The sequence below is a fragment of the Acanthochromis polyacanthus genome, chromosome 1 (assembly GCF_021347895.1).
Source record: "Acanthochromis polyacanthus isolate Apoly-LR-REF ecotype Palm Island chromosome 1, KAUST_Apoly_ChrSc, whole genome shotgun sequence".
Lineage (NCBI taxonomy): Eukaryota > Metazoa > Chordata > Actinopteri > Pomacentridae > Acanthochromis > Acanthochromis polyacanthus.
The window spans coordinates 42,359,961-42,387,743 of record NC_067113.1 but is presented as its reverse complement, the minus strand read 5'-3'; the positions used below and the strand labels follow the sequence as shown (position 1 = coordinate 42,387,743).

At 40.2% G+C, this 27,783-nt stretch overlaps 1 protein-coding gene across 2 annotated transcripts in view; it reads right to left on the bottom strand.

The window, feature by feature from the left end:
* Positions 1-3,435: 3,435 nt before the first annotated feature.
* pawr (PRKC, apoptosis, WT1, regulator) overlaps positions 3,436-27,783 on the bottom strand; it is a 78,798-nt gene continuing 54,450 nt past the window's right edge. For both annotated transcript variants that reach the window (XM_022201753.2, XM_022201754.2), the window contains exons 4-7: positions 22,320-22,354; positions 16,280-16,403; positions 10,695-10,799; positions 3,436-4,765 (exon numbers count right to left, since the gene is read on the bottom strand). In XM_022201753.2, coding sequence (XP_022057445.1) covers positions 4,679-4,765; positions 10,695-10,799; positions 16,280-16,403; positions 22,320-22,354 — 351 coding nt within the window. In that variant the 3' untranslated portion in view covers positions 3,436-4,678. The remainder of the gene's footprint in view (positions 4,766-10,694; positions 10,800-16,279; positions 16,404-22,319; positions 22,355-27,783) is intronic.

Genomic DNA, 27,783 nt, shown 5'->3' with positions numbered 1-27,783 from the left:
TCACCAAAGACGCCTCAATTGGAATGCTGGCTTTAAAGTGTCACCTCAGATATCACTTAGTTTGGAGATAATGAGGTATAAAAGGTGCATGGGTAGACACAAATCATTCTCGGGCTGGTGGCTGAGAAAATGGGCTCCTGTGATGAAGTAGACCAGAAGGAATGGGCAGAGGAAATTGCAAAAAATATGTCCAGTATCATCCCATCCATCCGTTTTCACTCTTTCTGGCGTCCTGACCCCTGCTATCCTCTGTGCGGATGAGTGCCTCCTTGCTCCAGGGACCCTGGAGATTGAGGAGATTGGTCGAAGAACCAAGAGCATGAAACCAACTGATAATGAAATATGGCCGAGTGTCTTCAAGAACAAGATAAGGCCTGCTTCTCATCTCCGTCCCAACTATCAGTCTCTCAGGATCTAATGCACTTTGTGGAAGAGGGCATGTCTATTCACAGCGCAAATACACAGCAAACAACACAATGATCATTATTACAAGCTGGCATCAATAGATTGATTTGAAATACAACAAAAAATGTGATGTTAGATACACATTGTAAGCAACCATAATAGAAGACGTAGTTTGATGCAACTGAGAGGTAGAGCGCGTTAATCTTAGTTGTTTTCATAACAGTTGTCAATGAAAATCAGTCTGACATGACACAGGCAGAGATCAGGCTCACAGATAAGGTACATTTATGTCGTTTCCTTCTAATGACTTCGCCGCAAGTAAAATTAGCTAACGAAATGTTAGCTTAAAAACCCACAAGTAGCTACTGTAGCTAACACTATGTGGTAAATTCAGTAGTGTCATTGTTACTAGGGTCAATATATACTTGCAGGACTTTTGTAACATAGCTGGCAGGTATCATAGTTGACATTTTTGCCGTTTTCAGGCCTAAAGTCAACATGGCCGCCTTTAACCAAACACCAGATGGCATTTTTACAGAAAGATTCTTCTAAATATTACATATACAACTGAGTAAAATAGAAATTGAAAGTTATTTTCAAAGACATTGTAGTAAACCTGTTGGCATGCCATAAATCCACACTTGACTCACACACTACTTTATATTAAATAACTCAGAAAGCCTTGGAGTCTGGCCAGTCTTTTCTTCAGGAGGAAATGACATCATGTGGAGCAGGTCATGTGATCTGGAATTAACACACTTCCTGGAGAGGTGTTTTTGTAATGGATAACTTAGTTGAAAGTGATACAATTTGTTATTTTCCATATAGAATTTGATTTTTTGCCAAAAAAATATCCGTCATGATTACCTCAACTTAAAGAAGGAACACAGTCAAAACTTTTTCTGAATGAGCTCATTTTATTATTGTTTAGCTAATCAAAAGGTGGTTATTAAATCTAGATGGTTATTTAGTTGACATTTTAGTGATATCCAGTCATTTTTTATTAATAAGTGAGTGCTTCCATAATAATTCTCAAATTTGTAAACAAGGATTATCATGAACATAACATTTTTTTTCCACTTTTAATACCATCACATCACATGATTACAATCCTACTAAAAGTCCACCACTGCAGACTCATCGGGACTTATCAGTCAGAAACCCTACAAGGAACAGCTGATTAAATTGTGGGGGTGTTTCCAAGTCCCATCAATTCCTGCCGCCAGCTACATATTTAGGTCACGTGATTCGGTATCCGTATTTAACGTACACATGCATAACACACGCCTATACGCAGCACAAAGCAGCATCTTTTCAAATGTAGACACCAGGCGATTAGGCCTCCCAATGAACCTGAGGTTTTTTACACAGAGGTGTTTTTCTATCTTGTCCCCGACAGACACAGCAGGGCAGTCTTGTTCTCCTGTTTCAGTTGCTCTTTATCAAATATTTCTTTTGTGGGACGTGATACGACTGAGCAGCCTTGGATTACTGCGCTCTCTGAGTGATTCACCTGTTGTTAGATGTTATAATGCAAAACTGTTATACAGTCTACCTTTGAGCCTTTGCAGCTCTCATGCAGGTTCATTACAGTATATAAACCTGAAAAATCATCAGAACAAACACATTATGAATTAACTCAAGCAGCAGGAGTTGGGATAAGATTCATGACTTGTAGAACAAGGCTTTAGATTTCGTTTTTTTCAAGTTGGAATCAAACAAATTCACTTCATACTTTTCAGAGCTTCAGTGTTTGTGGAGATTATGGCCTGGGAACGCCTCGGGATCCCCTAGGAACAGCTGGAAAGCGTCAACCGGGGAAAGGACATCTGGGATGACCTGCCTGGATGGATGGATGACAAATGGAGTCTTCTCGGTCACCTTTCAATTCTCTCTGTCACTGTTGAAACAGAACTTTCCCAATGTTAAGGTTAAAGGCATGTAAATATAACCATGAAACATTTTTTCTGTTTTTCTCTGATATGTCACATAGATGTTAAATGATTACATTTGTTGTTTTTTTGCTCTGTAAACATAGAACTGTATTTCCACCAGATTTCTGCAGACACAGGTTTGTCATTGATGAAATGCTGCAGGCATTTCTTACTAACTTTCCAGCAATGTATTTCACAAACTAATTTGAAAATTAACATGAAGATAAAGCTTGCAACATCTGCTAAGTTTGTGCTCTGCTACATGTGCTGCAGTACAATAAACCAATGAGTTTACTGGACAAACTATGACGATGCAATTCCCCCAAACATCTTTTTCTGTATGAACAACATATACGCTGCTACTGATACATCAGCAGCCAATAATATCTGCCACACCATATATCGGCTGGGTCACAAAACTCGCTATCATTCAATCGTTTTTTCCACTATACAAGACAACACAGATCGTGTCCAAATGTTTGCAGAGCTTTAAAACAAAACCCCCAGATCCTCTCTACACAAAGATTTGCTGTGTTAACACGTAGCGAAATTTGCAATTTACCGAGCGCTGATAAGACAGAAAGGACTGTGTTTCCATCTGAACTTTAGTGCAGGTCTGATGGTGCCGCTGAGAGCCGACTCGCAGCCTATTGTGACAAACCAAAAGGCAGATATGAATTGTCTGTGCCCTCTGTGACTATTCCAAATGACAAACCCTACAACTTTCCATAAAAATGCTAATAGGGATTACGGAGAGAGCCTCCAGCACTTTCCATCATCCAAAAGAGGCCATTATGTGGAAATTTAGATGACATTAGTCCTGATATGGTCCCTATATGGATTGTTCCCTCCTCATTCTGTCACTGGGTGAGGGAATTAATGCGTTTCAGTAGCATAATAAGTCCTCGAGGTGTTATGTCCCAGCAGCAGTCAGGTTGGTGATTGGCATGTTGAATCATCGTCAGCTGCGAGTGTACGTGTGCACCGGTAGCTAAGCAGAGGAACCGAACCCCCCGCCACCGTCACATTGCATTACCGACTCAGTGGCATGGCATCATCACATCAAATTAGTCTTAATGAACACAAGCGAGTCGACTGAGGAGAGAGATAATCAAACTTTTATTAAATGACTTAATCTTCTGTACATGCATAATGTAATGGAAAGAGAGATGGATCTGTGATGTCTGTCTGCAAGGGGACGATCTTTACCCCCTCAAAATGTGTACGTGGAAGCAGGTTGACCGACTAAAGATTATTTGCCGCAGCTCCTCGCTGGGATAAAATACAGAAAGAGAAAAGCTACCACCAGCCAAGCCTTGTTCCCTTGAGTAAACAAAAGAGATGCATTCCAAATAGTATGTTCCTTCGGTTCATTTGGTTATCATACAACAGAAAAATGCACTCCACGCATTTTAGAGGCTAGAAACAGAGTTGCTAAACATCTATGAAATATTGCAAAGACCGCAACTTGTAAACGAGAGCAAAATGCATTTTATAAAAGATTCCACATATATACTAGACTGAAACATTTCCTCGCTGACAGGTATAATACTCAAGATGTTAACATTGAAATGCGTAAAGCATACAAGTGATATAGTCTTGCTTCAACTTCATTGTTTTCAATTGGATATATTTAAAATGCAACTTTATTTATTCAGAATTGCAGACACCCGAGTGGGATTAAAATGTACCAAGACGTTGCTGGAAGAAAGTAAATCTGGCACAGTTGTTCATTAATAAAGCTCCAGGCTTTAACCAGTTAAAAAACACAAATGACTAAAGAAAATCTCACATGCATTGCGAGGCACTGTGCCCACTTTGGCTGCTGATACTGTAGCAGTAATTGTGTTGAATTTGGTCCAAGTGCTCCGAGACGTCAGACTCAATTCAGACATTGCAACACTGGAGATCTTTTTAAGTTTATGTGGATGGCTGCTGTGTGCACAAAATGGAATTATCTCTAAACAAGACTTTGTGCTTGTTTTTGCAGCACATACATTCATTGTATTTTTTTTAAACCTCATCAGAAATCAAAACATGAACAATCTAAATGGCCTATATACAAACATTTACATTAAATATGTATAGAATGACAGATAATCCTCCACCACTCAGCTCGGCTTTCACAACAGAAGGAATAAATCCACCCCAGAGGGATGTGTTTTCAGGTGGGGGAGCCTCTGGACGACTAATTTACAGTCTCACCTCTAACAGACGAACCGAACACAAAGAGAGGTCATGCAGCTGGACTTGACCGAGGGCAGGAGAGAGAATAGAGACGCTCCGTTCGTCACGGCGAGGCTGGTTGTTGTGTCGGGTCTGAGCCGTGCAGAACACTTCTACCTCGTCAGCTGACCTACCACTTTCAGCAGAGTCTTGTTCTCCTGTTTCAGTTGCTCGTTCTCGTCTTCAATGTCATCCAGGTCCTGTTCAGAGGGCACAACACACACACAGCTCTGGGTTTAGTACCTGTTGGTCACATTTGAGCTCATGAATATTCATCGCCCTGCCTCTGTACCTTTGAGGAGCCTGATCGGGTTGTGGAGTGCTAGTCTGAGACTTAAAATGAGCCTTAACTCGCTGCCAGGTTTCCCCTTGTAGTCGTGCTGGCTTGATAGCGACAAATTAGACATTAACAGCTTCAATTAGTTGCAAATGAGAGAGGCTGCAAGTTGCCGTGGCGCCGTCTCATCAAAGTGACACTCCTCATTCTGGGTTTGCTCCATCATCGGTCACGAGACTTTAGGGAACGAGATGAACGACATTTACAGGAACTTGAAGAGTCAAACCCAGGAGGCTGTGAATTTATGCACAACAGTGATGGAAAGTTGCATGAGATACAGATACTAGAGACGCTACTCCCCATTTTGGTGGTATCAGTACTTCAGGAACTACAGGGATTTAACAGAAGCCTTTAAGTGTGCATTTTCAGTACTTTGCTTCTATTCTCTGCAGGTATACTGGGTGTTCCAAAACTTTTTTTCCTCTCTCTTAAGCTACGAACATATAGCATTATTTTGCTCTGAGCCAACAGTTAGGGCACAACAAAGACCATCTGTAAAAGATGTTTTTCCCCACACAGACCAAGAGAGCCAGCACATTCAGCTTAGCAAAGCAGCCGACGTGTTCAAAGGATTCAAAGGGGTTGTGAATGTGACTGACAGCATGATCATATGCCCTCAATTAAAACGCAAACTGTGTGCTTTATTTTGCGACAAGTGGACTTTTTTCACCACTGCAGTTTGACGAGGCAACTGAAGGCAGTGATTAGTTTAGCTTTATCTTTCTAGCAAACATCTCTAAGTGCAAACACGAGACTTCGCACCAGTAACACCAACTCAAGCTACTAAAAATCAACTGAATACCTACAGAAACAATGAACTTGAGTGATTAAAATGTGCACTGCTGGGTCAATATATAATTGTGGGTCTTTTTGTATCATAGTTGACATTTGTGCTGTCTTCAGGCCTAAAATCAACATGGCCGCCTATAACCAAACACCACATGACATTTTTACAGAAAGATTCTTCTAAATATTATATATACAACTGAGTGAAATTGAAAGTTATCCATAAAGATATTGTAGTAAAGCTGTTGACATGCCATAAATCCACACTTGACTCACACACTACTTTATATGAAATAACTCAAAGCCTTGGAGTCTTGCCAGTCTTTTCTTCAGGAAGAAATGACATCATGTGGAGCAGGTCATGTGATCTGGAATTAACACACTTCCTTGAGAGGAGTTTTTGTAACGGGGAACTTAGCTGAAAGGGATACAATTTGTTACTTTCCATATAAAATTTGAAACATTGTCTAAGAACAAATATCTGTCATGATTATCTCAATTAAATTAAAAAAAAACACAATCAAAGCTATTTTTGAATAAACTCACTTTATTAAAGTTTAGCTAATTAGAAGGTGGTTGGCATTAAATTCGGACGGTTATTTAGTTGACATTTTAGTGATATCCAGTCATTTTTTATTAATAAGTGATTGTTTACATTATAAATAATTATGGAATTTGTAAAGAAATGATCCTAAAAAAATCAGCTTTCATACTTTTAATAAAACATATGCAAGATATATCCCATGAACTTCAAAAGGCCCTCAGGTACATATTGACCCAGCTTAGTTTCATCTTTTTAGTACATTTTTAATATAACAAACATCTCTAAGTGCAAACGTGTCCCTCAAACCAGTAATGTTAACTCACGATACTGCAAGATACTAAAAACTGAACCAAAAAAAAACAAAACAAAAACTGAATACCTACAGAAACGATGAACTTGAGTGATTAAAATGTGCACTAATAATAACTTAATGATGAGGTCCTCAAGTTCTGGTTGGATATGAAACTGATTGCAGTATTTCACTACTGCCATTTCATTGTTTTTTCAATTATCTTTAAGTAATAAAAAAAAACACAGTAAATGCTCAGTTTCATATTCTGGCATATGTTTTTATGCTACATTCCCTGATGTAGGTTTTTGCTGTGGTGTTGAAAAGACTACTTTTAAATCAAATCTTGGATTCCTCGTGTTAATTCAGACTGGCTGCAGTCAATATTTTTAAAAACACCAACGTGAAAACAATGTGAAAATGGAGACTTATCTCAACAATCTGCAGCTTTCCTGGACTTTATGAAGCTTTATAGCGAGTTTTATTGCCAGTTGTTTAGCTGTTCAACCCACAACTTTACAGTTCTGGCTCCTTATCGCTGCTCACGGTGTCGTAAAACACAGTTTACACCAACCAGCAGACAGACAATGTAGTGGATATTTTATTGTCTTTAAAGAGACGCGTTTCCCCTCAGGAGATAATAAAAAAAAAAACAGAGAAAGGGAATGTGACTATTGAATGCTGATGTTGCTCTGCATCTCCTGCATATGCAAATAACAACTCAACTTAACTCGCCCAAAAAACAGTTATTGCAGGTTTGACGTTTAAAAATACAAACTCTCTCCAACTTTATAATTAGACGGATGATCTCATCAGCGTCTATGCCACGACTGTGTGAGCTTTGAGGGATCTGAACTCTTTGCAAGATAGGATTTCTCTCTTCAAAGCATATCAAGGGACAGATACACATCCAGCATCGGTGCTTTATCTCTTCTTTCTCTCCCAAATAAACTTCTACAGTGACTGAGGGGTTCAATCTTCCCGCAGAGACTGGATCAGCTGTTATCTCCAGCTTTAACATCAAGGCCTGCAGGAGCCTCTCTCAGGGACATGTCTGATGGCTCTCACTGCGCTGTCCTTCTCTTATGACCATGTGATGTTATCAGTATGAGGTCTCCTGCAATATTGCACCCTTTGTGTTTGCAGATGGGCTGTATGTCATAATAAAAAAAGTGTCCAGATAATAACCAACCAACATGTATTGGACTTGGGTTGAAAAAAATCTACACACCACCGACTGCTTCATTCATTGGCAGAGTTGAATGCCTTGTTTAGATCTGATCAGCTCCACTGGGGAGAGCTAAGATCTATTTTCTCTGAATATTTAAGAAGTGAAAGTCTTTGAGATCCGTCCCGTCCTGCAGCGTTTGCCTTCAGAGATGCAAAAAAAAGAGACAGAAACAGAGATTTTCCCCACCAGAAAACACAGACAAAGGCTGCAAGTAGAGGAGGGATTGTTGACAAGTGTGGGGTGAAAGGGAGACGAGGGTTCAGAGGGTTGAGGGAAGTTTCACTCGAGCCGCTGAATATAAAGAGACATCAGCTAACATGTGGACACCCTGACCTCTCAACCCTGACCGCTGTGTGAGGAGGAAACAGGACCTTGATCTACGAAGCCAAACATAAAAACACACATAACCCTGCTGGTGGGTTCACTTTAGAGTGAATTATCAAACTTACATGGTCTGAAAATGTGTCAAAAGCTCTTTTCATGATAAATTTAGCCATTTGTCATGACTTGTCAGGGCATTCCTGTGTCTTTAAAATCTAAAAACACTCAGTATTATCACTTATTAACCTTTTTTTCCTCAATCCATCTGAGCTATGTCAGTTTGAACGTGTCCAAATGTTTTAACACTGCTGTAGAAAGATGACTCCACACAGTGAGAGAAAAGAATGTGTCCTTGTCGTAGTCCTTTTGAAGCAGCACTTGGTTTGTAAAGGTTAGAGGCTGTCGTGTTTTTTATTCATCCTCGCTTTCTGCACAAGTATGCGGGGAGGCAAAACTGCAGCGCTTTGACGGACAATGTACATCTGTTCAGGGAGTAGCCCTGTTATTTAGCAACCAGACTAAAAACCTCTGTTTTCAGAAGAGTAGGAGCAGAAAATATCACACGTGACAGCTGTGTTGTGGTAGGTTTTCATACCTGCGTCACATCCTTGGATTAGGATGATTCATCTTTAACCCTCAGGAGACGTTTTGAGGTGATTTTTCCTCACAGTGCTACTGACATTGCTACAGCCCATTTAAATGAGGTGTTATTCACAGTACTCTGTACATCAAGTCTATAACAATATTTCACCACGTATAAAGTGCCCTCCAACAACTTTCTTCTCGGTATGCTGTTTATAAAACATGGTGCATTTATTCTATTGATCATGTGTGTTTAAATTTCCAGTCCATCCAGGAATTTTTTTTTCCCTCCAGCAACAATCAATGCAAATTCAACCAATCTCCTTGCAATTTTGTCCAATCACTGCAACTTATCCGCAATTATGGCCCGCCTCCCGTGAGCTCCACCAATCAAAGCAGTCCCCATCAGTAATGCATCACCGAGTTCACTTCCTGGTTTATGGTTTGAAGATGCAGGCATGCCCCATTCTAATGTCTCTCATTAACCAACAAAAATTACTGCTGAAGACCGTGCAAAACAATTCCCTGACGTTCTTCACAAAAACGGAGGTAAACTGTTTTGCAATATTGCGGTGGAAGACAAACGGAAATCACTGATCGACAAACACTTTTCTAGAAGAACAGCTAAAACGAGTGGACCACAGACCAGACATAAATGTCACAATTTTAAGGTTAGAGGTTTTGCTAATTATCCTGTCGGAACATTTGAGGAGGTGGGAATTTTGAGAATCTGACAATTTTTCTTGCTTTTACAGTGTCTGACTTTGATGAATGGAATAATTTTAGCTTCTTTTTGTTTTTTTAAATCCACTTGAGGTTTAGAGGGTTAAAACACGATTTGGCAGTCATTTCAAGAAAATCTTTCAGGTATTCTGGTGAGTAAAAAAATCTCAATTACAAAAAAGTCAGAGAGACAGCAAACGTGACCTTTACCAATAGTACTCCACTGGTAATTAAGGTAGAACCCCATCATTGTACACACATCAATTATGGCCTAATAATCTGTCATAATTGTACAACTAACATGTGAAAAGGTGCAAACACTGGAGAATGACCTTTGGAGTACAACAACCAAACATATCAGTCCAACAATGAACAACAAATGTGCCGGACTATGGATTCATTCAATAACAAAGATCAAATTGTAATCAACAAAGTCACTCCTGTGGTTTAAAGAGAACCTGTAAAACGTTTCTTTGAGAGGAAGACCAACTGTGAATTAAAGTCACTCTTCTAAATGGCGGCTGATTGTGATCTTTTCTTTCCAACAAAGGTACACTGACAATACCACACTGATTGGGTGAAGCTGGCTCAGTTGTAATTCAGTGATTATTCAGTTTGGCCTGTCGCTCTGCTTTACTTAATATGAAAGCCAGGGTGAGATTAAAATCACTTTGAAAGTTTTAATTGGAGAGCCTTTGAACTTTAAAGGCTGGTGACTTTTCGTCTATACCGGCAGACAGAACATCAAAACAAGATGAAGCGAAGATGAAAAGAATGGAAATAGGTGGTTAAAGTTAAACACTGTGGTACTGTCTGCTGCCGACGCGCAATTTCTTTCTTATCGATTGCTTTCTCAACAAAAACCGTCTGTCCAAGCCCTGTGAAAGCAGCCACTGGAGGACTGTTCGTCCTTAAGTGTTCGTCCAAAATGGATGAAAATAGGCTCAAATTTAAGCGGACAAAAAAATCCAGTCTCTCTCAATTTTCTTGACAGATACAATCATGTTTGATAAATCAGTGAAACATAAATATTATCTGCCACGCTGACTTCTGCGGCTCAAATATCATCAAAGTACTTGTGAGTGTTCGTATAGTGCATAATCTCCAATGTAACAATTATACAGATCCAAAAATAAAGCCTTGTGGACATCCAAATCCTAATGGACGAAAAGAAAAACACATAGCTATTATACAGAACTCCAGGAAAATGCCAGATGATGATTTACAACCCCCACAAGCCGCCCACGCACGCAAACACAAAGGAACGCTCAAAAACATCAGACATCAGAGCAGAAAACAACGGAGGCTGGACTCACTCTGTTCAGCAAGTCGATTTCCTCCTTCAGCTTCCCGATGAGATCGTCTTTGTCCTGGTGGGCCTTCAGCAGCCTGGCGTTCTCCTGACGCTCTCTGGCCAACTCCTGAAAACACAGAAATTACAAACATGATTAAATGAAGGCAAAGCAAAGAGAAACTGTGCATTAATGTGTATTTATCTTCACATATATAGAAATAAGGACTCTGTGTTAAGTTTAACTGTATAAAAAATAGGATTTCTCACATTTGCATGGGAGCATTGCTGCCTGAAATCTGTTTATATCAGAATAAATACAGCCAGGATTATCATAATTGGTTGTTTGCTTGCTGTGAAAAAAAAGAAATAGAAAGAAACAAACAAATCTTTGGCAAACTACAAGAAAAACAGGCATTCATTGCGTCTTAAAGTTTCTAAAAAGTCAAAGCTTATCAAGTGAGTGTATAAAGTTTTTTTTTTTTAATAAAACTGGGGTTATTTTCCCCAGAATTTAGCCATTTATCATCGACCGTCTCTAATGTGACGCTTTAAATTTTGCAGAAAAATGCATGACAAAAACACAGCTAGTGTTCTCTGTCTTCTCATACAACCCCAAACTGGCACCATGACACTGATATCGGGGCTTTGTGGAGACCTTTAGATGCAGGACACATTTTGGCAGCACGGTTGGGGGTTCTGTCATTCTGTAGAATAACTTTGGGAGCAATCCAATGCCTCCTTAATGGATGATGGTCGACACCATTAAAGTACTTTACATAGTGTTTTATATGCTGCCGGGAGGAATCGCGCATGGTGAAAGGATTATACAGTATATTCCATCTGGCTTGGGATAGGATTGTCATGGAGGAGCTGAGGGATGGAGCTTTGGAGAAAGTGGCCTGAGCCACATCGCTTGGTTTGCTACCAGCAGGACCCATAGAAATGATCGAAATGGACAGAAGATAGATGGATTGACAAATGTTGGTTTTGATGAAGAAAATGGCACACCTTTAGCTAGAGATACCTTCTAATATGATGTGTCACTCTTTCACTACATTTCCCACAGTTATCCACAATTCTTTTCTTTGTTTCTGTCTATCAGACCTAGGGCTGGGCGATGTGGCCAAAAAATAAAATCTGGATTTTTTTTTTTAGTCGTCTTGGACGATTACGATTTTAATCGATTTTTGTTGTTTCTTTGCGGTCTGTTTGCTATGGCTAGTGCTAGCCATGCCAGCACTCTTCCCATTCTTTAGGATGCCTCTGCCGGAGGTGCTGAAAGAGGTTAGTTGTGCTGCTACTCTTCGTTTTCACAGTACTTTTGCAAACCTTGCACATGACTGTAGTTTGCTCTGTGTCAGTCTTGTCAAAGCCGAACCACTTCCACATAATCGATGTAACATCAGGCCCTTTTCTGGCGACCAACTCTTCGTCTGCTGTTCTGTCCGCCATGACGGGGGTGAGAGTGTTTTGGTGGAAGGAGATGAGAGGCGAAAGCAAACGCCAGTGCACAAGTCGTGAAAGGCAGAAGAAGAATCTGTATTGTTATATATTTAAGCTCGCCTCGATTTTACGATTTGGCAAATTTTCAAATCGTCAGGTTTTAAAAAGGCGAATTAATCGAATTAATTCAATTTATCGCCCAGCCCTAATCAGACCTCCTCTCACTTTTTGTTGCTGCACCTTTATATTTGCCAGACTTCTAGATTCCGTTACTCTTTGTTCTTTTTGTCTTACCCTCCATTACTGATTAACAAACATACGCAAATGAACCATTATTGACCCTTGTATTTCCACTTTGACCATCCCTATAAATTGTGGACTCTGCAAACGTTCTGGGTCGGCTTACTTTCACAGACTCATGCTCTGTGTTGGCAAGCCCACTGTATGCCGGAATACCAATAAACACCAAACTACAGCAAACTTCAAAGGACTAAAAGTGAAATTCCTTCAACAGTTTGTACACAAACAGGACATCTGTCACAGAGAGGTGTATTTTATAGAAAACCTCTACATTGAACAGGTTCACTCAGAAACTGACTTCAGTGTGAATTTATCTAAACTACTGTCCAGCTTCAGGCAGCTTTGGACCATAAATCTGAACCTGCAAACAGCCGTATCAAACACTTGAATATTAATGGCCCTAATATTAATCTCGTGCAAGAGCTACTTTATTAAAAACACATTTTATCTGTAAAAACACTGGCTTTGAAAAGGCACCACGATGTTTTGACTTTTTGTGAAATGACAGTTTTAACAATTCCACACACTCTTCAAATAATCCACAACAATGATTGCCAGGGAACAATGCATTTAAAGTTCCTTTTGTGTACTTTTGTGTTTCTTTCAAACTGTACTTTAAAAGCCAGTGTGTTTGTCTCCACCTCCTCTGTCAGTGAAATATTGTTGTTGATGGTGTTCCTTACTGAGCGAGACGGGAAGAAACACTCACGTATTCAAACCGCTGTGTTTTTGTAATGGAAATACAGATCAGAACTGAATCTCCACTTTCTCGTTTCACTTTTTTGCTTTTGCAGAGGAGTATGAAATTGTTTCCATAGAAACCAATCGGGCAGGTACAGTAGAAGAGGTGATGTAATGAATCTGACGTGAATGTGCTCGCCAAAGAAACTCTATTCATGCTTGCTTTTAGAGGTACTACGGATAACTGCAGCTTTGAATTCTTACAGAATGCCCTCTCAGAGACACCCGAACAAACATCTTTTTAAGACCAACACAGTCACGTAGGCGGAATCTCCATTAGCAGTTTCACTCTGAATGAGTCGAAATGTGTCATCTGACCCTTCTCCATGACCCCTCCATAACCAGAGTTCACTCTACAGGAGTTTTAAAGTCCTGACTGATTTTGAAATCGAGTTGTATCACGCACATAAGGAGTGCTGTTTTTTTTTCACAACCCAAAGCTAGACAGTTTACTTCTGTAGAGGAAGGAAGAAACCAGAAAATATCCAAATGTAAAACAGTAGAATCGAATAATTGGGACATTTTTTCTTGAAAAAGTTACTTAAACCTTTATGCAATTGTCTAAATAGTTGGCAATTGATCAATTAATTGTTGCAACTAAAAGTAACAAAAAACTAAAGCAGGGGGCTAAATGAGTCTGAACGAAATTGTTGAGAAAATGGGAGTTTACATTTTTTGTCTTTTCTTCAGCAAGAAATGGAGGGGACATTTTAAAAATCAGTTTTAATACCTGGAGTTAACATTAGCCTTCGGGCTTAGCATTGCTTACTGCTATGAACGCTAGCATGATAAACATAATGATCAAGATTTTACCTGCTAAATATATCAAATATTTTGGGCTAAACATCAGTCCAGACTAGACATCTCTTGCAATTGAAAGTAGGGTTGAAATGAAGTGCGTCTGCTTTGGAGAAAAGGCAATTCCAAAGATATAGAATTACGAGATTCTACAATATTTCTGTACCTTTGGGAGTTTTCAGCAATGTCTAAGGATAAATCAGCAGCCTGGAGTCTCTGAGTTTTGGCTGACAGTCATCTCTTATGAATAAACCTGTCATACCCACATAACCTTATATGAGAAGGAAAGAAACAGCATGCACAAATATAAGTGTCTGAAATCTGACTTCAAAAGTGCTTTCTGGTCATTTGACCCGGAGAAATACCTCCCACTGTGGTCATTGAGGTCACAGCAGTACGGACATTAAAAGCCTTTTTTTGAACGCCGCACAAGTGACATTTGATTCAGAGTAGAGTTTCTGCAGTGGGAGCAGTGAAGGGTTGAGAGTCTGATAGCAGCAGAATAGAAGGTGAAGACATCTGGACTGTAGAAGGTCATCTTCTCAACCATACCAAGGAGAATTTCTACCAGCGCCACCGTTTCTACCTGAAAATCAGAACTTGGGCAGCCATGTAAAAGACTTAAAGTGGAAATTTAGCTCAACAAAGTTTACCGATAAAAGTTTTTAGGTGCTCAAAGGACTAACATTGAAACATGGATAGGATCTGATGGAGACAGCAGATAAATCATAAAACTCAAATTTTAGAAATCCATGGTGCTCCTGCAGGTCAGTTCAGCTTTGGAAAGTACAGAAAGGAAAATCTGTGAAACTCAGCACAGGATGTTCCCTCTTTCACTGATTGCTTAGAAGATTATGTGTCCTATTTTGATGGTGTGATTTGTGGTTTGACGGTCTAACAGTGGGTGCTCTGGAAGTACAGAACATTTTTTTCAAGGTTTTCCAGACATTCACAAATTCAAGATTTGTCAGGATGCATTTTTCTAATTTTAAAAACTGGACCGAGCATTAGTCCTTGGAGGCAATAAATAAATCTGACTCCCAGGGCTTTCTTCTTTTTCTATCAGAGGCTACATAACAGAGCTGCACTGAGCACATCCACAATTAACAAGGCGTGGGCGAATTAAAAGACGAGGCCTGAGACGAAGGAGTGTACATGATTGTTCTCCCATGTCAGACAGTATCACACAGCTAAAACATCACACAAACTGTTGTATTCTAGGAAAAAGCAACGGTTTTCTTACTGAAATGTCATCTGTTTGTAATCAGGGTGATTTCTGGTCATGCCGTAAACATATGCTGGAAATGCAGGTTTGTTTTTAGCAGCTTAGGGGAAGTGTTGGGAACCTGATCCACTCATGGTGCAATAAGTTCCTTATCTTTTGCAAATAAGTAGGAAAACATGGCTGCTTTGTTTGGAGTGGTGATTGCACATAAGTTAATGTGTGGAAAATAGACTCAAGTGTGTTTGCAAATACATTACATCTGGGAAGATTTTAAAATCAAGATAGAGTACTAACTTTTTTCCAGACTGAGGACAAATGTGTTGTTTCCTTAAGTAAAGCACCTTGATGTGAACATTCATTTCTGTTGTTCTCTTATCTTATACACGTCACTTTCAAAATAACTGCATTGTATTTAATTTAAATATGACTTGATGTCTGTGACTATATGTTTAAAAGAAACTTAAGAGACATTTTAAGTTATTTTCTGAGGCGAGAGTGGCGCTGGATGAATTTGGTGTCACATCTTCAGCATCTTTCAAATATTTTCTTTCCCTTTCTGACAAACATAACTGTTGCAATGTTTGGTATCTGGAATAGGAATTAAATCCACAGAACAAACCAGAAAAATTCAAAGATTGAAAAGAATTTGCGAAATCGAAGAGGCAGTAGTTGAGTGAGAAACTGAACAGACTTTTTAAAAAAACACATTCAATTCTTTTTTCATAGAGGTTAAGCACCTCCTTTACAAAAGCAGCACATAAAAGTTTCACTCGGGAAGGTGATAGAAATCGCCGAAAAGACTTGGAGAACTCTCAAGAACAACAGCCGCTGACCTTCTCACAGCAGGGAGGCAGTAAAACCTGCCAACATGTGTATTCTGACTCATGTGGACCCTGAACGAGTCCAGTGTTAGAGCAGATGCTTCCATTTACTCACCTTTTTTGCCCAGAAAAAAACAAAATCCAATGTTTTCAGACTGATGCTAACCATTATGAAGTAAACTAGACAGCAGAGGGAGGTGCAGCGCTCATTTAACACATAATATGCTTGACTTGTGTTTACACGGAGGAGGTTCAACTAGTTAAATGCCATCCATGTACCTTCTCCAGCTCCTCCATCCTTTTCTCCAGACTTCCTGCTGCTGCAGCTCCTCCATCTCTGCCGTGACGGTTGTGTCGTTGTCTGTTTCCACCCACCTCCTCCTCAGACCCCTGTCCTGCAGAGCTGTTACAAACACAAACAAACAAACATGCTACTAGTACACATAGTACAACTTTGAACGCTCAAGTGACTTAATGTCAGATTATTCACAAGAAGAAGAAAGTTGGAAAAAGGATGACATTTGTGTTTTGCTTCCACGATTCAAAGTGTCCGGTAGTGTATTCACACCAAAGCTGTTTGAAGGCATGAATCATCCCCGCATTATTAAACTTCAATGGGGTGACACATCCATCATCAAAAGAACAGGTGGGAATATCTTCTGCGCATTTGCCATTTCAATTAGGCATGCATTATTAACAACCCCTCTTCCTTTTATTCCTTTAATGGACAAAAGGCCGTCAAGGATTTGCAACTTGGGTGCAAAAAGGATTCTGATTAAGAAACAATTTACATATTATAACTTCAAATAGACTCAGGAATGGCAGTGGAAACTTGAGCGTCACAAAAGGTTTTAAAGGTTTTTGCACGCAGTTTGAGCAGAACATTAACCTTATCTCCTTTTCACCTCCTCGCTGCTTAGAGACGGAGTCTGAGGCAGCTGGGAATAAAAAGAATATTCATGTGCAGCTTATTTTCTTATTGACCTTATTCCAATAAGTATTGATGTGGAAACTGGGAATGAATTTCTGGCTCCAAACTGAGGACTACAACAACTCCCAGTCCCCGTTAGGAACAGACTGATAGGTTTAGGAACCAAATTATTTGGAAATTGCTAGGATTCACTGAGCAGTCTGAAGGGGGCTGTGGGCATATTTCTGAAGCTGAAACAGACAGGAGAGATGCTTGCAAGACGAGGAACAAAGATAACTCCTTTGTACCATCTGCACTCTTTTCAAGGTTTGCCAGACATGAGGTCTCTGGTATTAGATGACTTCGCAAAGCATTTTTAACTCTGGGATTTTAGAAGCGGTCGTGGGAATTGTGGAAATATCATAACATATTGATTTATTTATTTTTGTAACTGAATAACAAAGTGTAGAGACAAACAGGACATATGGCAAGAAAAAAGGTTGTGAACAGCCTGTCTTTCTTCTTTTTTGGCTAATTTTGTCAGTTTAACCTGAAAAAATAATGCGTTTAAAATTCAAATTTTCAGGTAAGAATTTGGCATGTAATGCTTGCAATAACAAGAACAAGTACCAATGTCTCATTTGTCATAGGTTTTGTATTCAGCATTCAAAAGCACCAGCAACTAACATCAATACAAACAAGTATGTCGGCAACACCTCAACCCCCGCTTCATTTTCCCCTACAACCAGAAAGACTGTGTCACAAAAACTAGTCCAGCCACAAACATTAGCCTGCACTACAACTAAAGTACACTGAATGGGTTTAGCCAGTAGGGCTGGACCCGCATATCCGAATATTCGGTCGTTGTGGTGGTATCCGAATATTAATTTTGAGATCCGAATACTCGGCTCCCCCACCCCCACACTTTGGATTGGCCAGTTGGCTGGCTGTATCACACAGACCTACCAACTCTGACACCACGCTTCCCTTCGACCACGTTTGTAAACGGAAGACAAAATGACAAAGACTGAGATATCCATGCTAATGCTAATGCTAATGCTGTCAGACTCCAATGATGAAAACCCTGTGGAGCAAGATCAAAGTGCCAAGCGAGACATGGAGCAGTATTTGGTGAACTCTACCGGAAACCAGTCGGGTTCACTTGGATGGTGGAAACAAAACTGTGACCGCTATCCGAAACTGGCATTAGCAACCTGTGCGTTCTGGCTACTTTCACCCCATCAAAGGGCATTTTCCCCCCTGGACGAGCCGAATATTTGGATATTAGTCATTATTTGGGCCCGAATATCCGGAGCCCAGAAAATGCTAGTCGGACCAGCCCTAGTAGCCAGCTGTTCTCCACTCCAGTCAAGCAATCTCATTTCAACTCTCTGTCCAAGTTTTTTCTGTTGTGTGTGTCTGGTGTCACAGTCAGTCAGACTGGAGCGACTCGTGTGGAAACAGAGAAACACAGACTGGAGCAGATCAGACACAAGCTGAGGAGAAGCAGAGGACAGCAGCAACATGGCAGTAGAGCTGAGACATGGAATGAAACATGCACACAAACCACATTTTATCTATTTTTTAAGGGCAATGGCCAAACTGTGGACTTTCGCTTGGCCCATGCAAAAGTCATTCTCTGTTTATGAACATGGGGAAGTTTCAAATGGAGGGACCTGTATGCACTAACATCAACTTACACCTGGACTGTCAATCAAAACATAAAACGAAGGAACTCAAATTAAAACAGAGTAAGTGTGATTTCATGCTATGATAAGGGTATCTTTACTATCCTGCTATATTTATGTTCATATCTTGCATAATGCACATTCAAGGGTCCTGAAAAGGCGAATATTCGGATACCAAAATTAATATCCGGATACCGCCGTAGCGAACGAATATTCGGATATTTGGGTTCAGCCCTAGATTTCACAACATCTGAATTTGAGTCTGACAACAGTTCATGTGCTGTTTCACCAATGCCAATTAAAATGAAGAAAAGCCCACTTACACAGTCCTGATGAAGCTGATTAGCTGAGCTTTAGAGTTACAGACTTGTTCAAACGTGACTGCTTTCACTGTTGTCTCTGTAGTCTTAAAATGTTCGTGTTTTAGAGAAGTACTTAAGGTCTGAAAGCCCTTTCTGGGGCCTTAAAGATAAACACAAACAAAAATATGTTCAATGGACTGAACAATTTGTTCTTAAGGGTAAAAACATTTCTAGAAATATCTAATTAGAAATGCTGTATCATCTATGTTCAGTAATTCCCCCATGTTAGCACATTGTGGATTATCTGGAACTGCCACCGCCTCATGATTCATCTTGGGTGAAAGTGTTACAGCTGAGAGATCTGGGAAAGCAATTTGCACACGGGAGACGGCTGAACTTCATTGCAGAATGTATTTGAAACACATCAGAATGTGCATTTTCATATCTCCCAAGTCTAAGCAGCACGACTTCTATCTCTATAAGGACTCGAAGTGACAACGGTGACAAACGACAGAAACAAGCCTTATATTGTAAAATGTTTTTTCTCTCTCTCTGAGGTTTATATCTGTTTTTGTCAAATCAGTCATTCTTCTTTTCTCTATTGAAGCTGCCGAACCACGTCCTGACATCTGCAGAGGCGGTAGTTTTTTTGTAACTTGACATTTACAGAGCCAACGGCTTATTTTCGCTCATTCTTACAGAGAGCGACACATTACAGTGACCATCGCTTCTGATCAAGAGGGAGTCCTTGAAACGCTCTTCTTGGTGCTCGCCTACACCAAGATAAAGTGAATTTCATTTGTCTCTCTCACTGTGGCTCTTGAAAGCTGCTCTTTGTTTATCAGCGCGACCACACACACAAGCACACATGCATATACATTACAAAGTGCGACAATGAATACATCAGCGTGCCATGATGCCCTAAAAAAAGCCAACCGCAAAACAATAACATGCCTTGTGTGTCTTCATTCATGCCTGCCATCTTGTTTCGAGAGATACGTCCCTGGTCGCACCCACAATCAACACACATACACGGGTACTCGAGGATGCACAGCGGGGGCCGAAGCCAAGCCTAAACATCCATGGCCTCGATACTAAATATCACACCGGGGCCCATTAGTGCCCCGCCGGGTGAGGTCTGGGAGAGAGGGAGGCTGAGCCAATCAGACACTCCTGGGTGCCTCAGCAGGTGGGAGGCAGAAAGTACAGACAGGAAAGCAAATAACAACAGCAGCCACAAGTATAACAACGTCTCTCCACAAACGCAATCGTTGATGTGGAAAAGTCAAAGCCATGCTGGAAACCACAACACACAGTATTCAAGCATCTGATTAATGCCCTGTCTAGCCTTGATGCGTGCCGTTCCTTCAAAGAGCGAGAAAACGCCAAACAAGTTTCCATTCAGAGCTGATAGTTGCAGTCACTCCCCTGTTACCTTAATGGATGTTGGGATTTCAGACTTTTCAAACGAGCAGAACAGGCTGTGCTCTGGTTTTGAATGCTTCAGTCTCTCAGGGCGACGGACTCTTTAAGATGAGCTCCGTTTGAAGTTTTATTTTTTTCTTTTGAAAAGGTAGAAGCTTTAGACGCAGAAAATTTTTCAATATCACAGTATTGCCGATGGTCACATCCAGCCCTAACCGCAGCTACAATTTTCAAGACGTTTGTCAATTAACGGATGACATACACAAGTGAGCCTTTTATTAGGAGGCATGGCAAGTTCCTGCTAGCTGAAAAGCATGGTGTTTTTCATCCGACTCATTTTGTTCTTTGCATAGGTGTGGCTAATTCCCAGTGAAAATATTAGTTAGTGGTAGATAAACTAATCGTTGTTACAATTACGGCTGTAGTCTAGATATGATCTCAAACAGTTTTTGGTTGAACCAGCCAACCTACAGCCTATAAGAATTAATTCATTCCTTTTGGCAGTGGGAGGAGCAGACTACTTGTAAAGAAACTCTGAACTGGCCCAACATAATGGACACTGATAAATGTAACTTATTTAACATTTACTCCATTGGTGTGGCTGCATTTTGTTCAAATGTACGGCCAAAAAGTTGAATGTAACTCTGCTGTTTGTCAAAGCTCAACAGCCAACATGGAACATCATCTAATATTGGTCGTCTAACTTGTTGGCATCATGTTCGTCAAGAGTTCTTGTGCTGATATCACCAGTTAATTAAGCTCAATATTAAGAAATCATAGAAATCTCAGCAAGTGCTCTTAACTGATGTGCTCCACGTCTGCTGTTACAATGTTGGTATACAATAATCAGGTTGAAATTATTAGATATGTTGTAAATAGACTGCAAGATGTTATTAAAGAGCAGTATTTTTCTGGTGGCATCAACAGATCATGTTTGTGCTGTCTGTATCAGTGGAGCCCAACCAGTGTCTGAACAGTAATTAACTTCTGTCAGGCATGTTCAAATGTTTGAATGAGATTTGGTGTGAAATCCCTTCATAAGATGGAACCAAAGGGTTTTATGAAGCGCAGGGACTAACTGTACTGGAGAATAGTTTGAAAAGGAAGTGAATCAGAGGCAGACATGTACTTCTAAAGTTGCTCTTTCAGCCATCTTGCGCTGCCCAGCCCACCTGGCGGGTTACCCGTTGCAGAACCGCAGAGCGTCCAAGTGTAGCCGGGCCAGCTGATGAGAGCAACAGCCATAATTACATGGCCAGATTGAATGTCAGCTGGTGAACCTGGCTGCTGGGGTTGGCCACAATTTCTCAATTTGGTTGCAAATAAGGCAAAATAAATACACGCTAGACTCAAGCAACGACTCCTAAAGGACTTCATTTAACGATGAGGGAAACAATTTTCTGTAATTCACAAACATATGAAATCATTTTTATCATCTTCATCATTTGAACCCCAATACTGTGTCCATAAACTTCTACAGTAAAATGTGAGAAGGACAAAATATCAGCACAGCATGGCGTCTTGGTTCAAACATTCTTTTTTTAGTATGTAAAAAGAAAAGAAAAGAAAAAGTGTGAAAGTCCCTTATCCAATGCCAAAGCAAACTTGACCGAGTGACTCATTTTAGACCCAAAAGCTTTCAAAGCAAATCATTTACTTTCGACACTCCCTTCCAGCCACAGCAGGGGAGTGATGGCCTGACCAAACTGTCCGAGGTCCAGATGGTCTCCTGTCAGCTACTGTTCAAAACAGCCATCAACCATCATCCTTCTTGAACCAAAATAGCAAGAAATAAGCAGCATGGCAGGGAAAAAAACAACAACAGTGAGACATCAGGAAAAAAGGCCCTCAGACAATTTCAGAGGAAATCTGCTATTAATGACTCAAACTGCTGTTTTCTCATACCAGCCTGTGTTCCTTCTTTTGACACATTGCTACTGATGCTGAGACAGATAAACTCCACTCTTAGTCAGGATTAAATAAATGAGTCTCACCTCTTGTGGCGGCCACTTCCAGATCTGGGGGTCTCCTGGAGAAAAAAACAAAACATGAAAAATAAATGCCTTTAGTCCAGGATTAAGAGCTCAAACACGTAAAATGTATTATTAGTGCTTCAAGAAATGCAACATTTTAAGTGAAGCTGTTAATTTCAAATAGGTATCACCACCATATTGCGTTCACCTGCCTTGGGTTGTGTTAGTTCACCAGAGAAGAAAAAATAAATGTATCAGGGGCAGCATTCACAGAGAGCCTTTAGGTTGTGTATGAACGTTTGTGAATTGCAGCCGCTGAGCTGATACATATGAGCTTTGTTGCATTTAATAGCTCAGCAGCAGCCCGATAGCCCCGAGTTGTGGAGGGCAATCTTGTTTTGCAACGTTGAGGTTCATGTTCATCTTATTTTTCCCATTTCTGTATGATCTAAAGGTTGTTTAGATCCATACAACAGTGACACTTCAGTAAAAGCGCCTTCGGTGAAATAGCGTTTCCGTCAAAAAATGAAGTGTGTGTCACAGATACTGTGAGATGAATACGTATCTTCTCTTTCCTGAGGTCTTGTGCAGTGAAGGGTCCCAAGTTTGATTGAGGAGCTGAGGCTCTGCTCTAATCTATCAGTCAGAGCTTGGCTTTTGCCTGATTCTCAGCATATTCCATCCTCTCCGTCTCACTGACACATCATCCATCACATGTGGATGAAATCCCGACCCTCATCTCTTCTTTGACTCTTCTCTGGATGAATAGATTCACAAAGATGAAGGACAGTTAAGAGGGCACTATGTGGCAACGGTAAGTCTACAGAAGATCACATCTAAGCATCAGGGTTAGTTCAAGCAGCACCTGCAGTTCGGAGCAATTTGTTGAATAGTGTCTGTCAAACTGACATTTTTTGGTACATTTCTTTCAGCTGCTATTTGCTGAAGCGGTTGTGTTGCTCTGTCATTCTCTTCAAAACACTCTAAAGGCTTTGTGTAGTTTTCACTTTTTCTTCTTTAGAAGCTCTTGTTTGATTTTGGCATTCTGTTTAGGATTGGTATGCTGGAATGTTCCTTTTCAGTCAAGCTTCTGCAGACGGTGAACCTTCTCGTCAGCCAGTATGTTGGCATGTCCACAGACATTCACGGTGTTGCTACTCCGCCAAGGAGGCGCAGCAGAGTTATGCGATGATTCGCCTGCGTTTGTCAGTGAATCTGTTTGTCTTTCAGTGTGCAACATTACTCAAAAACAGACTAATGGATCTGGATGAAATTTTCAGGGAAGGTCAGAAATGACTCAAGGACTGCCTCATTAGATTTTGGCAGTGATGTGGCTTATAGTCTGGATCCACGGATTTGGTAAAGATTTCCCATTGCAAAGTAAGCATCCGATGGGATGGCATCACTGTAACTATGACAACAAGTGAACGCTACATCAGCTGCCTGCTGACGATCACAATTGCGATCCTACTACTGGCATATCAGGATTTATCAGTTGGAAAGGATACAAGGCACAATTTATTAAATTGTGGGGGTGTTCCCAAGTCCCAGTTGTCATCTTAGGACGGCCACTGCGGCTCTATTTAATGGTTCTATGGTTCATTTAATACCTCCTAAGTACGGCTGCAACTGAATTTTACTTGTTTATTATTGTGCATAATGCAATTATTGAGAGGTGATGCAATTTTAAATTATTTAACATTTAAGTGAATTTGCACAGAAGCTTACTCAGTTCTGTTTTATACTTCAGTTTTACTACAAACTATATTTGAGACTACATTTGACTCTGCAGTGCTGGCACAGCGCTAAAACAAAGTCTAGAGACAGGTCTGGCTATGTGAGAGCAGCATTATGTTTTTCCTTTCTTTTGTCCCTGCATTTTCCTGGAAAGTTGGTGCCCAGTGCGATACACAGAAATCAGTCCACAGGATGCTCTAGGTAAGCAAGGATTTTTTAAGTCACATTGCAATCCTTTAGCAAATAGGCAATACAAAAGAGACTAAAGCATCTAAAGTGCATCTCATTTTTACACATGGTACTTTTACTGTCAGAGAATTATACAGAATGAGAATATGACTGGTACTGCAACAAAACCACTTTGTTTATTGTGTAATATGTCAGTTATTTTCTGGACTAAGATTGTTTAGATTAAAAATTCTGAGCTTTTGTCATCGTTTGATTTGAGAAGCTGCAATCACAATTAAAAACCGTGAATTTTTCAGTCAAACAGGTCGACGTATACAAATAAAAAATGCTGTCTAAATGGAAATGTGGGTCTACACTCTGCCTCTCATCTCAAAAAACTTGAATAAACCAGCAGGATTCTTTGAATACACTGAATAAATTGACCTGGAAGCCTGCTGGTGTCCCAACTTTGTAGGAAATAATTATTTGCTTTCATATTTCCCTGGAAAATTCAACACATCTATTTTGTAGGACATTACACGAGCCAAGGTTTCATATACCGAGTCCATCGGCTGACAGATAAGGATCAATGAACTGCACCGATTATTTTCTGAGGGTGAAATATGAGTCAAAACAACAGTATGAAGGAAGGTCACAGCAGTCAGATGCTGGTGGCACTGTGCCAATCCTCATTTGCACATTGTAACACGCACACTCAAAACAAAAAACGGCAAGAGTAATGTGATACAAGTACAGCCTCTCCAGCTATGGCACAATAGTTTATACTGTAAATAAGCATGTCAAAGTAAGCATTTATGAACCTTTTGACTGGAAAATAATATGCAAAATAAAACTCAGTTTTTGTCAGAATCTGTGAATATCCCCATGCAGCCTGCTAGCTGCTAAAAATGAAACATTACAAAAAATAATTCTAAGCAACTAAAATCCAAAGTATTTGACAGCAAATGAGCTGCAGTCTTCCACAGTAAATAACCTGGAATATTACTGATCTATTCACAGCAGTTTGATATTAATAAAATCCTCATAGCTCATCTCCATGATGAGGCTCATGAACGCTAGCAGTGTTAGCAACCTCGGCTGCTCCAAACCTGCCTTAGCATTTGAGAATCCCAGCTTACCATTAGCATGTGCCACAAGTAACTAGCTAAACCAAACCACAACATGTTGGTAGAGATTTCTTTAGCAGGATTGTTAGAGTTAGCAGTCAGATATCGAGGAGGTGCGCTCGTTTTGTAGACCTTTGTGGGCGGTTAGCAAGCAAACACACCTGTAACTCCAGGCTCCATCCGCTGGCTTAACCGGGTGGGAACAACATAAATAATTATTAGTTTCTTTCATCAGTTTCCAATCACACTGTCAGAATCTTGTGCTAAGTCGTTATCTCACACCATCCACCCTAATTCTCTTCATGCATCAAACAAGGCTTTGCTTACATTAATTTCACAAATACTTCTTGCAAAAAGCAATAGAAAAAAAAGTCCATTTCCACTTTTTACATCATCTAAATGTCACAATTATTTGTATAAAATACTATAATATCAATCACTGTAGCAGAAGGAAATCCTTTATACTATAATAAGTTTCTGATTTGTTGTAAAGGTCTATTTTTAAACCTGTTAAAGAAGGCTAAATTGTGCAGTACCAAGCATTTTTAAGGAAATACAGTAGGTTGCAGGCTGTCTCTCCTTTCACAAAGGAAAACCACAGAGACTCAAAGCATAAACTGATTAACCCCTGATTTGTAGCCAGAAACTTTACAGAAAACAGACTTAATTTGCCACATTACTGCAGCACCTTCAAGCAGCGTTTCAATGTGCAAAACCTGTCTGAGATATGAATCTCTAAGGCAAGGTCAATGGAATTCATGTACAACTACTTCACTGCACACAATAGCAGCCGGTGCAACTTTATTATCATGCTTGAGGGGCGCTGACAGCTCCCATAAGCTGCACTGCACAGCTCAGAGTTACTAAGAAAATACAGAGAGACAAATATCTGCAGTAAAACAATCGCTGAACTCAAGCACATTTCTCCTTCATGTACATTTCTGTGGGTGTATAACTGCTCCTTTTCACAACACACCATATCACTTTGTGATAAAAACCCATTCAAATGTCTCGCTTGAACACGTTTGGCCTGGTGTGATCTATAATTTATGACTTGACAGCTCATTAAATTTAAAAATCCCTGAAGGACCGCCGTCCTCGCCCATGAAAAGTTTTTGAATTCCATCCAGTCACCAAACAGCCTTGCACTCAGACTGTATTTCTGTACAAAGCTGATAAAGATCACAATTTCACTGGAGGCATTCAATAAAGTCTGAGAAAGACCTTCAAATAAGACCCATGACTTGCGTTTTAAAGAAGTACACAACCCAACGACATCAAGCAGCAAATCGTGGCACCAGATAATCCCTGAACCCTGGGAGAACGGCAGCTACTGCTGTGTTTGTTCAAAGAAAACAGATACACGTGTTTGCAACTGTGCATTTATGATGTCTGTGTGCTTGTCATGATAATTATAGGCCAGCGTTGCACCTATTGTGCCTCAGTGCTCTGTTGCTACAGATGAGATGTTCTGCAGTTATCTCACACGTTGTATTAAAATGCTAACCACACTTTGCTCTCAGAGTCTTTGATGCCAGCTGATGAAATCAACGTGAAAACCTGAAATGAGATTTACCTATAAAAGCACTGTAAACAACTACAAAAAGCCATGCTAACCACATGACCTTTTTAAAACCATTGCATGTGTGTTAGTCAAACATATTCCTTCCCCCAAAACTTTTACAAGAGCCTTCCTTTTATACAAGCAATGCCTGTATTAGAAAAAATCAAGGTTATTTTACTTGTAATTGCACCCTAGCTTTTATATTTTTATGTGTTCATATTTTAAGTTGTAAGTTAAGCTAAGCTATTGAGGCCCTCCTGTCAAAGACAAATATTGGTGTGGTTTAGTTGGTTCATACATCTAGAATCCTGAAAATCTTAAAATCAACACGTTTGAAGGTGGTAAAATATTGTTTCAAGGAACAAAATGAAAAGCAGTTTGCTGTCAGCACACGCTCTGCTGCTCCTGTTGGAAATGCCATGTGATGCTCAGTGAACATTTCCCTGCTGTTCAGGCAAGATGCTCTGCATCAGCACCATTATTGGAATGAAAGGTGATAATTAAAAATGCAAATGAAGCTTGTTAAAAAGTGCTGGATGGAGACTGCCACCAGTATGTCCTCTCCAGGTGACAGAAAGACGGAAAGACCGTTCTGCTGTGAACCTGGCGCCTCATTGAAAGCAGATGATCCCGAGGAATGCTCCATATGGTTCTGTCTGCTGGATCACAGGAACAGGTTTCCTTGTAGGACCTGCATACCAGAGGGAAGTAAGGCCAGATAACCAGGACCACATGCCTACAGAGGGCCTCTCCGACTATCACAGAGCCCACACATATCAGACACATGTGTTCTGCCACATGGAGAAGAACTGTTTGTGCCCACAGTCCAGAACACGCACAAAGAACACATGTCAAACTCATTTAAATGCATCTTGGGCGCTTTAGAAGG